Source organism: Rhinopithecus roxellana, chromosome 16, assembly GCF_007565055.1.
Source record: "Rhinopithecus roxellana isolate Shanxi Qingling chromosome 16, ASM756505v1, whole genome shotgun sequence".
Lineage (NCBI taxonomy): Eukaryota > Metazoa > Chordata > Mammalia > Primates > Cercopithecidae > Rhinopithecus > Rhinopithecus roxellana.
In genome coordinates, this window is record NC_044564.1 from 20,752,787 (window position 1) to 20,768,155 (window position 15,369).

At 52.8% G+C, this 15,369-nt stretch overlaps 1 protein-coding gene across 1 annotated transcript in view; it reads left to right on the top strand.

The window, feature by feature from the left end:
• Positions 1-4,473: 4,473 nt before the first annotated feature.
• The window catches only part of SHB (SH2 domain containing adaptor protein B), a 148,589-nt gene continuing 137,693 nt past the window's right edge, over positions 4,474-15,369 (top strand). The window contains exon 1 of the mRNA XM_010369997.2: positions 4,474-5,632. Coding sequence (XP_010368299.1) covers positions 4,916-5,632 — 717 coding nt within the window. The 5' untranslated portion in view covers positions 4,474-4,915. The remainder of the gene's footprint in view (positions 5,633-15,369) is intronic.

The following is a 15,369-nucleotide window of genomic DNA, read 5'->3' on the forward strand; positions in this document are numbered from 1 at the left end:
GCTATTCACTCTTCAAGGCCCAGACCAGATATCACCTCTATTAAGAACCCATTATGATCTACCCCGCCTCATAATTAAAATCTCCCTTCCCCATAGCCCCACAGCTCTTTGTCCCTTGTTCTGTCTTGCACTTCTCTCGTCTTGCCTTGTATAATTATTGGTGACAGACTGTGGTTCAGATGATCTCTGCATCCCCCAGGGCCTGGTACACAGACAGGGGACTGACGTTACCATTCAATGGACAGAACTGAATAATGTTATCTAAAAAAAACAGATGAGGCCGGGTGCAGTGGCTCACACATGTAATCCCAGTACTTTGGGAGGCTGACGTGGGAGGCCGACATGGTCAGATCACCAGAGGTTGGGAGTTCATGACCAGCCTGACCAACATGGAGAAACCCCATCTCTACGAAAAATACAAAATTAGCCCAGCATGGTGGTGCATGCCTGTAATCCCAGCTACTCAGGAGGCTGAGGCAGGGGAATCGCTTGAATCTGGGAGGTGGAAGTTGTGTTGAGCCGACGTCATCCCATTGCACTCTAGCCTGAGCAACAAGAGCGAAACTCTGTCTCAAAAGAAACAAACAAACAAACAAAAAATTTAAAAAAAAAATAGGCGTGTGCGGTGCCTCATGCCTGTAATCCCAGCACTTTGGGAGGCTGAGGCGGGTGCATCACGAGGTCAGGAGATCGAGACATCCTGGCTAACACGGTGAAACCCGTCTCCGCTAAAAAAAAAAAAAAAAAAAAAAAAAAAAAAAAAAAAAAAAAAAAAAATTAGCCGGGCATGGTGGTGGGGGCCTGTGGTCCCAGCTACTCGGGAGGCTGAGGCAGAATGGCATGAAACCAGGAGGCGGAGCTTGCAGTGAGCTGAGATCACTCTACTGTACTCCAGCCTGGGCGACAGAGCCAGACTGCATCTCAAAAAAAAAAAAAAAAGAAGAAGAAGAAGAAGGAGAAGGAGAAGGAGAAGGAGAAGAAGGGGAAGAAGAGTCTGTTGGGTTGGTGGTGGCACTATTTTTCTGGACCTGTACAAGTGGCACAGCCTTCCTCCAGATACTGGAAAGAGGTGCAGCAAAGGAGACACCATGCCCCTGGCAGCTTGAGGGGCTCTTGTTCTAAAGTGAAAAGCTGAGATAGAACAGAAACAGAAACAGGGCCATACTCAACCCTTCTAATAAGAAAACTAGGGTGGGACTGGAGGAAGACATGAAAAGCAAAAATTCCAAAAATGGACACAGTTTACAGCATCAGACAATGTTGAGTTTGTGATGTCAAGAGACTGGAGACCAATCCTAGCTGTGCCTCTTGATTTAATCTCTTCCTTTCACTGGTCCCAGTTTGCCCTCTGTAAAATGGAGTCGCTGGATCTCTGAAAAGAGAGTCCGTCCAGCTCTTCCTTCCTATAGTGCTCTAATACTTCTCCCACAAGTGTTTGCCTTCCTAAACCATTTGACATAGTCCTTAGGAAGCTTTTTCTATTTCCCTTCAGAATGATTATTTCGGACTCTGAGTCTTGGATAGTTGTCTCTACAAGCTCCTAAAGGAAAACACCCATGTGGTTTTTGCCTGCTTGAGGTAAATGCCACCTTAGGCCAGCTACCCCATCTGTAAACTGGGAATAACACCAGATTGCAGGGATGTTGAGGAGGGTTGATTATATACTGAGTGTCTAAGGGTTGAGCAGATACACAAGTGCTCTGGACGTTCTTGGCATAATGACTATAGCATTACAATAATTCTGGCTTGCAAATTATACCCCAGCAGAGGTATCACATGGGAAAGTGGATACGACCCTATGGCCTGCTGCAAGTGACATGGAAAAAATAAGTTATGAAATATAACGTCTCTTCCTGAACCTTTGGAAAAGGCAGAGATAACCCTTCCATGTGCAAGGCACAAGAAGGGAGCAAGCTTCCAGATTCCAGAGAGGACTTTCTTGTCTCAGATGGCCTGGCCTATTGCCAGGATCTGAGCTCAGAAGTAGAAATGGGAAGGAAGGTAGCTGGGGAGAATTTGTGGTTGGATGAAAGGTGGGGCTTAAGACAAGGATGTCCTTGCCTTTCAGGTTTTCTACTGAGGCCTCCTAATATGCAAGATAATTAAGTGCCAATGTGACAGAGGAGCAATTTAAAGGGTAACAGAGATATTTAAGTCTAGGTATATTCAAAATAAACATCCTAGCCAGGTCAACCTCTGGGTCCTCTCTGCATGCCCCAGACACATCAAACGCTTGTGCGCACACACATAGACCCCTTAGATTATGTCCTGTGAAATGCTAAGTAAATAGATCTCAGGCAATGAAGAGGCTGTGTAGTTGGTGACAGTATCTGTGACTGTGAGACATAGTGGGTTGGGAAAATTCAACTCACCACAGAGGATGACAGTATTGTCTGACCAAGGAGGGAAAGGGCAAATAGCTTGATTCTGGAAGAACAAATTTGAAGTCAGTTCCACTTTACTACTGTGTGTGGCTGAGCAGACGGAGGTCAGCTTCAGGATAAGATCTAGTTCGAGTCCTGCTTCTATCACTTCTGCGCTGTGGCCTCAGGCATGAGTCTGGGTGGGTTACAGAGAGGAAGCAGTAACAGCTCTCAGGTCTTCCCTGTCCAAGTGTCTCAGACTGAGAGTTTGACCTCCACTTCCAGCATGGCCAGAACTACAATGTGATCAAAAGAGCCCCTGGCCTTGCTGTCTGCCCTCACAGTTCCCGCTGTTACTACAGGATAGGGGAAAAACAGACTCCCCCAAATCACATCTATAATAGATGGACAGCAAATGCAGATTCTTGATTTGGGCTATTGTTCTAGTAAATCAACATTCTTAGAGAATTTCTCAGCTCTCAGCTGCCCACATCTCAGAGTTAAGTCACATTTTGGGGCTTGCCCAGGCAAATTCAAAGCAGCACCAGGCACTAGTGGCAGCTACTTAATCTTCAGGCAGCATTTCCCTCTCAACAGGGAGCATGCCACCTCCCCTAGGTGCAGATCCCAGGAAAAGTTACACTTAGCAAATTGGGCCACTCCTTGGGCCTGTTTCCCCAATTTTGGTTAATAATCAAAGGATGATCTGAAATCGCAAAGAAGAGACTCTTGGAAAAGACATAATTGCGGTGCCACCCGATTTAGGAACTGGCATCCAAGTCCACCTGTGTGACTTTCCCCTGGGCCTCAGTTTCTCCATCCGTAAAATGAGGTCATTTATTTTTTTTGAGACGGAGTCTCGCTCTGTTTCGCTCTGTTGCCCAGGCCGGAGCGAAGTGGTGCGATCTCAGCTCACTGCAACCTCTGCCTCTCAGGTTCAAGCAATTCTCTGCCTCAGCCTCCCAAGTAGCTGGGATTACAGGTGCCCGCCACCACACCCGGCTATTTTTCTATTTTTACAACGGGGTTTCACCATCTTGGCCAGGCTGGTATTGAACTCCTGCCCTCGTGATCCACTCGCCTCAGCCTTCCAAAGTGTTGGGATTATAGGCGTGAGCCACCGCACCCGGCCGAGTTCCTGTATTAAATGGAGCCCTGCCAGCCCCTACAACATAAGGCATTAAACGTTCCCACAACTTGCTCCGCCAGGCTGGCAGTGAACAGGGCTAAAGCCTCGACTTCCTCAGAGGTGAAAAGGTAAGCAAACATTCCGACCTCCCCTAGACTTGCTCTCGGATTGGTGCTGGGCCCGGGTCCCACCGCCTATCCCGGCCACATCCGTCATCTGGACTGCTAATACACTCATTAGCATAAGATTCCTCCGAAGACCCGGCGCACGGGGCTGAATCGGGGTCTGTCCCTTTAAGGAAAAGGGGGACAGCCAGTCTGTCCCTAAGGACACTCGGCACTGCATTTCCTCCACACGGGCCACGCTGTAAACTAGAAAGGTTCCGTGTTAATCCACCCCCACTCCTCAACCCCGACAGGGAGATCCTTGGAGTGAACAACGCGCGGGGTCCCGGGGGACTGCGGACAGGTTTGGCCTCTGCGCGTAGCAGGCTCCGCCAGGCAACCTCTCGCCCGAGGCGGCAGCGAGCTGCAAGCTAGGCGGAGCCGGCTGCGCGGCGGGACCCCGGCGCCCTGGGGCACGACCCTGGTGCTGGCGCCTGGGCGGCCGCGGGAGGTGGCGCGTGCCGGAGCTGAGAGGTGCGCCCACCCCGGCCCCGGCGCGAGGGAGGCGGGGCTTGGGCCGCGGCCCCGGGCCAGGCTCGCGGGGGTGGGCGGTGCTGGGTCTGCGGGGGCGGGCGGGGGGCGGGGCGCGCGCGGGCTCCGGGAGGGCGGGACGGCGGCGCGGGGCGGGCTCTGGCGGCCTGAGTGTCACACACGCGGCGGCTCGGGAGGCGGCGGCAGTGGCAGCGACAGGCGCCGCCGGGACGGGCACGGGCGCGCGGGCTCGGGCGGGCGCCGGCTGCCTCCCTCCGTCGCTTGCTGTCTCTCCCCGCCGCATTCTCCTCGGCTGCGCGGCCGAGCTCGCCCCAGCGCTCGCAGGAAGGAAGAAGGGAGCCGAGGACGCCGAGAAGTTCCCGCGGCAGCCGCAGATCCCGGCCAAGGCGGAGGCTGCGGCTCCGACGGGGCAGGAGCGCGCTCCACGGCGCGGGGCGCACGGCCACAGGGTCCGCGGCGGGTGGCGCTCGGACCCTCCGCTCTCCCCCGGGCCGTGGGCCAGGACCCCATGAGACGCGCCCACGAGGGGCGCGAGATCCCTAGCTCGGGCGGCGCTAGGCGGAGGGCGGTGCTGCAGCTGCCGGAGCCAGAGAGCTGCCGGCAGGAGGCGGCGGCGGCGAGAACTTGAACTTGGCGTCGGGAGCGGGCGCCCCGGACGCCCCCCGCCGGGGCCGGGGCGCCGAGGGACCTGCGCTGCAGCGCTGCCCCCCGAATGGCCGCGGCGGCGGACCGGGCTCCCACGCCGCGGCCCTAGGCGGCCTCTCGCCATGGCCAAGTGGCTAAACAAGTACTTCAGCTTGGGCAACAGCAAGACCAAGAGCCCCCCGCAGCCGCCGCGGCCAGACTACCGCGAGCAGCGGCGCCGGGGCGAGCGGCCCTCGCAGCACTCCCAGGCCGTGCCGCAGGCCTCCGCCGCCGCCTCGGCGTCCTGCGGTCCGGCCACCGCCTCCTGCTTCTCGGCTTCTTCGGGCTCCCTGCCCGACGACAGCGGCAGCACCAGCGACCTCATCCGCGCCTACCGCGCGCAGAAGGAACGCGACTTCGAAGACCCCTACAACGGGCCTGGCTCGTCGCTGCGCAAACTGCGCGCCATGTGCCGCCTGGACTACTGCGGCGGCGGTGGGGAGCCAGGCGGGGTCCAGCGCGCCTTCTCGGCCTCGTCCGCTTCGGGCGCCGCGGGCTGCTGCTGCGCCTCCTCGGGCGCGGGGGCAGCGGCGTCCTCGTCCTCCTCCTCCGGCTCGCCGCACCTCTACCGCAGCAGCAGCGAGCGGCGGCCCGCCACTCCGGCCGAGGTGCGCTACATCTCCCCCAAGCACCGCCTCATCAAAGTGGAGAGCGCAGCGGGCAGCGGGGCCGGGGACCCCCTGGGGGGCGCCTGCGCGGGCGGCCGCACCTGGAGCCCTACGGCTTGCGGAGGCAAGAAACTGCTCAACAAGTGCGCCGCCTCAGCCGCGGAGGAGAGCGGGGCCGGCAAGAAGGACAAGGTAAGGTGCCCCTCGGCCTCTTCCCGAGGTTCCAAAAGAGCCACGGTGCGCACGGGGACACCAAGGCACCCACTGCTCTGGTGTCGAGTCCCTACTTCAGCTTCGGCCTAGGACCCTGGGTCGGGGCTGGCGTGCTGCTTCCCGGTTCTGCCCCCTCCCGCGCGCTTTTCCTGGGACCGGCCGCCTCCTGACACCACCTCTTTCGCCGCTGCTCCCGGAACGTCTCCTCTCTGAGCCCACAGCCCGAGCGAGAGCGCCTGGCCCAGCCTTGCCCCAGGAAGACGGACCCAGCCAGCCCTTCCGGCTGCCAAGGAGTAAAGTCAGAGTCAGAGCTGTCAAGGACTTCAAAGAGCTTTGACTCCTGACTCCCCTTACTCCAGCCTCCACCCTCCGCTCACGCTCTAGGTGGGGAACTGAGGTCTAGAGCAAGGAAGGGACTCGCCCAATATTACACAGCATTCTCGGTGGCAGATCCGGACCGGCTGTCTCCGGCGTGTATATGTAAATCCCTCGCGGCTGCCCTGCCCCGCCCCACCCAACCCCCAGCTCCAGGTTTCCAAATCCGGGCTGCCTGGTACCGGAGCTGCTCCGGGAACCTCCACGCGTGCTTTTCCGGTTGAAATGCGCTGCCTCCAAGAGCGCTCCTCACCGAACCCGTCAGTTCCTGCCGCTGCACGCGGGAGGGGTCAGCCTATCAGGCCCGGCTGGAAGGAGACCGCACCCCTCCTATCCTCACCTGCTTCCTTCCTGACATCAACCCTACCCCATACGGTCCCAGGAACACGGGGGGACTTTGTGACAACCGCTTCCTAAAGCATTAGGCCATCTAGTTCCCTCCCTTTGAAGCAGACGAGTTAATTACAGCCAGACTAGGCCCCCTCCTCCTCCTTCACACTCCTGTGAAGCCCTCCCTTCCCCCATAAAATAATACTTGTTCTGTCTACTTCTGGTGGAAGGCAGTGTTTTGATTAAATCTGAGGCCCGGTGGGAGAGCTCCTTCCTTCTCAGCGCCCTGGTCCGTGTCTGTTGTTCTCCCCACCTTTTTCCCCCAAAGGTAAACCTTTGCCCAGGCCTAGGCTGGGGGAGACTGATTAAGAGTCTGAGTTCCTTTTAGGACTGGACGTCCAGACAGCAGTGAGGCGGGCTCTTACCTGCCAGCTGGTGCTTGGAAAGGGATCTTTTTTGTTTGCCGGGAGAGAGGAGGAAGGGAATGTCCCTCCTCTAGTTTTTCTGCCTGGCCTCCTCTCCCCAGGTCCCCCGAATATCCTATCCCCTGCTTGATCTGCATGGGCAGTCTGTGGAGGATCCCACCTCTCCCTGGAGGCAGTTTGAGGCACGCCTCGGAAGCTTGGACTCTGGGTTTCCTCAGCACCCAGGATGCCACACCTAGATGACGACTAGCTGGGAGCCAGGTGGCCACCCAGGAGCTGCCTTGGGAGAGGGGGTAGATTTCCCTGGGAGCCACCAGGACCCTGGGCTTGTGGTTGATCAGTGAGGGAAACACCAGACTCCGTGCAGTCTTATGCATGGCCCAGGCTTGGCTTGGTACAGGCTCTGGGGAAACCTGGAGGTCTTGAATATAAAAGAAGGCACGAGAGGGTCACGGCCAACTGCACCAGACTTTATGCATCCTCCTTGTTACCCTTCAGCCACGCCCCAGGTGGGCAGATCTCCTTTCTCTTTCACTGCTAGTGGTTCAAAACTTCAGTAAACATTTTTTTCCCAATTACAATTAAGACTGTTTCAAACACTGAGAAATGATTTGTTTTATAGCCAGGTTGTCAAGATGTTTAAGACTTGACTTCTTTTCATCACCAGGTATTTCTTATGGGTCTTCTCTGTGCCCTCCCCTGCTGGGTGCTGGAACAGAGACCCTCTGCAGTGAGTGCTATGACAGAGGCCACAGTGGCGTGATGGTGATGAGTGCTACAATGAGACCTTGTGTTACAGGGTTACAGGGAGGATGAAGGGCACTGGAGAGGTTGGGGGGTGTGACATCGAGGAGTGCACCTTGGAGGCAGGGCCATTATTGTGAGGGGGGCGGTGGTCACCATGGTTGACTGGAGAAGAGCCCTGTGCTTCAGGGAACCTCAGGTGAAGTCCCATGTGACTGAAATTGAGAGGTTAAGATAAGTTGGGCAGGGCCTGGTCAGGGAGGACCTTGTAAGCTAAGCACAGAGGGGGCCTGTGAAAGGATTCAGCTGTGAGAGTGTTGTGATCAGATATGATTTTTTAGAGGATCTCTCTGGGCTACTTTTCACCTACTAGGTTGTGACTGTAAGACCTTTGATCTTTTGAGAAGTTGCCCAGATGTTCTTTCTACCCAGGAGGAAGGAGGCAGCCAGAGAGGGTCAGCAGGACGTTCTAGTGCAGTGATCCTCAAACTTTATTGTGCCCAGAGGGCTGGTTACAACAGATTGCTGGGGTCCATCCTGCAGCAACTAATTGAGCATGCCTGATGGGGGACCTGAATGTTTGCATTTCAGCATTTCCCAGGTTGAGGGGAAGTGGCTGAGGGTCCTGGTACCATGCTTTGAAAACCACTCATGCAACAGTGGCTTCTTCTTAACTGTCCCTCTGGGTCTTCTGGTCAGGGCAGCCTTGGAATGCAGAGACTCTGGATGCCCTTGTTTCTGCCATCTGTGTGTGGCTACCTCCTGATCCTTGGCCAGCACCCCTCCACCCCCACCCCGTCAGGCAGTCAGGAAGCAGTTGTTTTCACATTATTTCCAGCCAGACAGCTTTTGGGAGGCCAGGCACACTGTAGATCCAGCCTTCCTTCTGCCCCTCACTCATGGATCCAGGAAAACCCACTTCTGGCACCTCATTTAGTCTTTATCCATTGTTAGAGGTCTCACCCGCTCACCTAGGCTGGAGTGCAGTGGCGCAGTTATGGCTCACTGCAGCCTCAACCTCCCAGGCTCAAACAATCCTCCCACCTTAGCCTCCCGAGTTACTGGGGCCACATACTGTCACGCCTGGCTAATTTTTTTATTTGTAGAGATGAGGTGTCGCTATGTTGCCCAGGCTCCTGGGCTCAAGTGATCCTCGTGCCTTGGCCTCCCAAAGTGCCAGGATTGCAAGTGAGAGCCACAGCACCCCACCCACTTTTCCGTTTGTAATTATTTGGAAGAAAAACTAGCCTTGCTGTAATGGTTTCTCCCCTAACATAGCCCACTTTTTCCAGCATTTACTTTGTGCTCAGAGATGTCTTGGTATAAGTGTGAGGAGGGGAGGTAATGAAGGATGCAGGAGACTTGTCCATGATCTCTGGCCTGAGCCCCTGGAGGAGATTGACAGGAATTTCATCCTTTGTTTCCCACTGTTTTTATCTTGGAGAATTTGGGGAGATCATCACCTAGGAGGTGGCTTTGAGCTGGATCTAGAGTTGGAAGTGGAATCCCAGCGCAGGGGAGAGGGTGACTGCAGGCTGCAGGAGTGCTTATGTGTCAGGGTGTGCATATGTAAGTGTATACGTGTGTGTGAACATAGACATGTGCATGTACGTATGTGTATGTGTATAAAATCTCAATGTGGGGCCTGTTCTTGGAAAGCAACATTTTCATGCAGCGGGGCCTTGTTTGGGGAATGAGAGATGACAGTGTGAGAGAGGTAGGGGCTTGAAGTTAGACCCCACAGGGGAGACCTTGAAGGTTGTTGAGCCAGGGAAGGGATGTACTCAGAGCCATGGTGAAGGGGCATCCAAGCTATAAACAGTTGCCAAAATCTGGGGATCGAAATTAGGGGACAGTTGTAGTTCTGGTGAGAGACGGTGAGGGCCTGAGCTCCTGGGAAGAGAAAATGAAACTGGAATAGGTAGACACATTATTCCTTCAAGTTGTGCTTTATTAAAAAAAAAAAACAATGATTACAAAAGAGGCCAGTTACTTTGGTAGGTCTCCTTTTGTGCAGCCAAACAGGTCTCATCCAGTTATATTTTCTGCTGAAGTCTTGTTTCTTCTATTATAATTAAATAAATGTTGTTTCCACCACAATTAAGTCAGGATGCATCATGACATCAGTTTTCCCGGGTTTTAAATACATACTGATGTGTACCAACACTTTATATTTTGTCAGCATCCAGAGTTGAGTTAAATAACACTTTTTCCATAGTTACAGAATAAATAATATCATGTCTAACTTCTTTTTTTTTTTTTTTTTTTTTAAAAAAAACATCCAGCAAACAGTTTCTAAACTGCCTGCTAGGAAGGGGGAGTTCAGAGAGAAATAAGTGATGGCTAACTTTCCAAGAAGGAAGCTTCTCAGTTTGCAGTTGAATACCAGCTTCTCCCGGTCTAGTCAGGGAGACAGATACAACCAGAGAGACAATATCACAACCTGAGGAATCCCAGAAGTGTGTGCAGAGGGCTAGGAGGGCCTGAACTTGCCTGTGAAGCCAAAGAGGGCCTTTAGGAGAAGGTCGCACTTGAGCTGAGCGTGGAAAGCTGAGTGGGAATTCCCGAGGCAGGGGAGTGGGGAAGAGGGCTTTTCATGCAGAGGGGATAAAGCAGTCAGTGCCATGGCCTGGAGGCTGGAGAGGATGGCTGGGGGCAGCAGGGCAGGTGTGGCAGGAGACTGCAGGGGGAGGTTGGAGCCCACAAAGGGAAGAAAGTCTCATGTGCCTTGCTGCGTAGTTGTGAATTATCATTTGTCCTGTTTCACATAAAATCATTGATGTAGGGCTTGATTAAAGCCAGGGTCAAACGAGTTGTCAGTCATTCCCATTTGATGAACAGCCACATTCTCTAGTTCTTAAAGTGTCACTGATGGAAAAGGTCAGGGTCACACTTGGTAGCTGAGGTTTGGCTTGGGACACTTTCCCCTATGAACTCCCATCCCCTGAAAGTAGTGTGAGAAAAATGCTGTGTGTCAAATCCAGTTTTTCCTGGTTGATTCCCCAGAAGGGAAATGCATTCTCCAGGCTTCATAGTAACCACTTAATCGGTCGTTTAATTCTCACTGTCCCACTGGGAAAGGCTTGGGTACTATATTAGCTGTTGCTACATAACAAATCACCCCAAAACACCTGTGATTTGATTGTGGGCCATGCGGTCTCTATCTTAGCTCTTCAGCTCTGCCACTGTAGCTTGAAAGCAGCCATAGACAATATGGAAATTCATGGAAACAGCTGTATTCCAATAAAACTTTATTTACAAAAACAGGCAGCTGGCCTGTGCACTGTAGTTTCCAACCCCTGCTTTAAAGATAAGCTTTTATTATAGCCACGAACCTGTACATCTGAGTCATTTTTCTGGTCTCAGTTGGGCTCACTCATGCCTTTGCAGTCAGTGGGGGTGGGGTGGGTATGCAGCCCTGCTGATCCTGGCTAGGCTTTCTTACGTGTTTGGTGGGCTGGTTTAGGATGGCCTTGGGCTGCAACAATTCAGCTCTGTTCTGTGTGGTCTCTCCTCCTCCAGCACATGTTCGTATGACGGCAGCAGGGTTCCAAGAAAAAGCAGGAGCGCATGAGGTCTCTTGAGGTTGGAAACTGGCACGCTGACCCTTCTGTTGGCCAAAGCAAATCTTAAGGCCAGCCACGATTCAAGAAGAGAGGAGGAGCTGCAGTGTCCCATGGCAAAGGGCAGGGATACAGGCAAGCCATTAATTAGGGCCTTCAATGCCATCATCTACCTTATCCCCATATTCCAGATAAAGAAACTGAGGCTTAGAGAGGTTGATGACTTGCCTGATGTCACACAGCTACAAAGTGATAGAGCACGGATCACACCAGTGCAGTCTTGAGTTCAAAACCTATATGCTTCCTCTATTTTCCATGGTTTCAATGGAAATAAGTAGTGTAAAGCTTGGATATTTACAGGAATATGTTTTACATGTCTCCTCCTCCCCTTTACTTAATGCTACTCTTCTTGCAGCCCTCTGCCCTAATTTCTCCACTTTCAGCCTTGTCTTTGGTATCCCTAGAAGAGGCCCTAGATCTGGCTTTTCTGTTTCTCTCTCTTCCATCTGCCTCAGAGTTCCAGAAATGAGATGTTAATGCAGCACTTGAGTTATTTTATAGAGAAATTCTGAGCACAGAGTTGGCACATCCCAAGGGACAGCTGCACAAAACGTGAGTCTTGTAACTGTAATGTCTTCTCATTCTAACACCAAGCATTCCTTCCCTTCAAGGATTCGCCAGGCTGTGTGTGCTCTGTTTGGAGAAAGAGACTGGCGGTACACTGGCCCTGATCAACAAGGAACTTAAGTTTCCTTGAAAGAGATCAAGTGACTATCCTCTCTAATCTGACAATCTCAGAACATGACTGATTACCCCAGGGCTTAACCCCCATGACTTGACCTTATCCTCTTTTTGCCCCCAGAGCATTTCTGACCCATAAAAATTAGCTTTAAAAGTCAAATCTGAAACAGCTGTGGTTTCCTCTGATCAGTCAGCAAGGTTGAACTTGCCTGTGGTCAAGCCTTCTCCTGATTAGTTTAGCTTGTGCTGGGAGAGCCCAGAAGTGGTGGCCTGTCGGGAATGGGTAGGCCAGCTTGGCCCTAGAAAATAAACTGGGACGTGTGACTTTCCAACAGAGCTGGGATGCTGGCTAGCTGACGGCAACACACCCTGTGGTTTTCTGAGGTTGGTTGATGGTGGCGGTAGGAGTAGTGCTTTTTTTTTTTTTTTTGAGGCAGGATCTCACTCCTGTTCTCCATACTGGAGTGCAGTGGCACAATTACAGCTCACTGCAGCCTCAACTTCCTGAGCTCAGGCGATTCTCCCACCTCAGCCTCTCAAGTAGCTGGGACTACAGGCAGGCACACACCAGCACACCCAGATAATGTTGTTTTTTTTTTTTTAAGTAGAGATGGGGTTTCACGATCTTTCCCAGGCTGATCTCAAACTCCTGGGCTCAAGTGATCCGTCCGCCTTGGCCTCCCGAAGTGCTGGGATTACAGGTGTGAGCCACTATGCCCAGAAGGTGGTACATTTTCTGCAGGACAAAGGCGGTGGTCGTCTTTGACACCCTAACTTTCATATGGCCTGTGCTGACTGAGGAATTGCTATATTCAGGCCACCATGAGGAGCTGTGTGGATACAGGGATGAACCAGGGCCTGGATAGTGCCCGCTCCTGAAAAGCTTATCTTCTGGTTGAGGACACAGGAACCAAGGTTCAAACCCACATCTGTATGTCAGAATTTGTCTGTAAATAAAGTAGTGTGGGTGAGCTAAAAGCCATCTTGGCACATAGACTGTTCTGGGCAGGGCCTTGATTTCATGGAGCCACAGGAGAAGCAGGGTGAGGAGGAGGTATTTGAGTAAGAAAAGCACAATCACTTGAATTAAGGGAGCTTTCCACTACAGTAATATTAGCTAATACTTTTATTGTACATACTCTGAGCTAGGTGCAGTTCTGTGTGCTTTGTATGTAACCTTACTCCTCACTACAGTCCTTTGAGGTAGCTACTACTACTGCTACTACTATTCTTATTTTTACATATGAGGAAACCAAGGCACAGAGAGGTTAAGTCACTTGTCTAAAGTCAGGTCAGCTGGGTGGGGTGGTTCACGCCTGTAATCCCAGCACTTCCTGTAATCCCAGCACTTTGGGAGGCCGAGGTGGATCACCTGAGGTCGAGAGTTGGAGACCAGCCTGGCCAACATGGTGAAACCCCGTCTCTATTAAAAATACAAAAATTAGCTGGGCGTGGTGGTACATGCCTGTAATCCCAGCTACTTGGGAGGCTGAGGTGGGAGAACCGCTTGAATCTGGGAGGCAGAGGTTGTAGTGAGCCGAGATCAGGCCACTGCACTCCAGCCTGGGCACCAGAGCGAGACTCCATCTCAAAAAAATAATAATAATAAAGTCAGACAACCAGTAAGTGGGAGAGATGAGATGTGAAGCCAGATCCAGCATCTATCTGTAACCACTGTGCCATACTACCTCAAGCTGCACAATCCCATGCCCGAATTTGCTCTATTGTCTCTGCCTTATTTGTGGTTAGACTTACTCTTTGTAAAATATCCCCTCTGTTGGCATGGTAGAAGTGACTGATTCCAACATTTATGTAAGTGTTCCACAGCTTAAAGGGGGCACTTTCACACCGGTAATTTGTTTGCTTCTCAGAGCCACTCTGTGAGGAACGGGCTGTAATCTCCCTTTTGCAGGTGGAGAAACAGAGGCTCACGGGGAGGAGTGCCTTCTGCCCTGCCTCACAGCAGAGGCAGAGCTGGCAGCCAGTATCTGCTGTGTGTATTGACCTTGTGTTGAGGCCAGTGCCCTTTGTGCCGGCGTGGTGTGGAGGTGGCGTGGCCGAAGCTGGAGTCTACAGGAAGGGTGACAGCCTGATTGATTTCCGCTTCTTCCCGTGTTTTGATTCTGAAACGCTTTGCTGAGACCATTAAGGAGCATTGACAGAGGACCTTGCTTCCACAATGGAATTTTCCTTCTCTTCCTGTTTGGTATTTTCCAGTAATATTTCTATTAATGTTTCACTTTCAGCGGCACTAACTTCCTGAGAATTTGAGCTTTCCTAACTTCCGAGGCAGGAAGAACTGAATTTTCCTCTAAATCATTCAGTTCCTTTCCATTTTCTCCAAGGGGAGCTGTCTCTGGATTTCCCATTATGCTGTAAAGGAAGGATCTTGGAGGTGGGTCCAGGGGATGGAGAGAGAATTAGAGCCCCAGGGAGTGACTCAGGCCCAGTGTTTTCCAAGCAGCATATAATACTCCTGGTCAGAAAGGGGCTTCCCAAGGCTGAGGAGGGGAGAGTGACTCGACAGGTGGGCGGGTGGGTGGGGGAAGCAGATCCCCTGGCCCACTGCCGGGCCTTGACTTACAGGCTGGACCCAGAGTTCCCAGTGGGGCTGTGAGAGCCCATGCCAAGTCCTTTCTTCTCATTCATTCATTCAGTAGACATTGTTGAGAGCCTGCTATGTGCTGGGGATTGTTCTGTTTAGGTGCCGGGAATAGAACCATGAACAAATCAGGTAAGAGTCTATGCTCCCCTGAGCTTGCTCTCTCATGACAGGAGTCAAGTAAATATAGTTATGTCAGGGGTAGGGACTGTGAAGAAAGTAAAGAGGAATAAAGAGGCGAGGGCAAGTGTGAATTTGGGGTAGGATGCTTTTTGTATGGGTGCTCAGAGAGGGCCTTGCTAAAGATTGTGATGGCATGAACCACCCTGCTCTCCGAGGAGGGCATTCCAGGCAGAGGGAAGAGGAACAGTGCAGAAGCCTGAGGCAGTAGCATGCCTGGGTGGTTCAGGGAGCAATGCAGAGATGAACGTGACTGAGCGGAGCAGGTGAGGAGGAGGTGTGAAGGCAGATGAGGGCTGAGAGGTGTGGGGCTGAGGAAGTTGGGCCTCACAAGCATCGAAGAGGCCTTCCTCGCTAACCCTGCGTGAGATGGGGGCAGCAGAGGGTTCTGAGCAGAGGAGCCAACCACGCAACTGACTTGGGTTTTTAAAGGGTGGCTCTGGAGATTTTAGAGCAGAGGGCACCAGCAGGCAGACCGCTGGAAGCAGGGCTGTGGCAGCAGGTGATGAGAAGAGGGTGGATTCCGGTGTGTGGTGAAATTGGGCCTCGGGATTTCCTGACAGAGATGAGGGAGAAGAGCCAGGATGGCTGCAGGGTTTTTTTTGGCCCTGAGCAGCCACCAATGAAGCAGATTCAGCAGCTGAGGCCTAGGGGTCCAGAGTGGGCTGCACCCTGCCCTCTGGGGCCAGGAGGTGCCTGAGATCCCAGGGAAGAAATGGATGGCCCTCTGTGTGGGCCCTGTGTAGGAGGAAATGG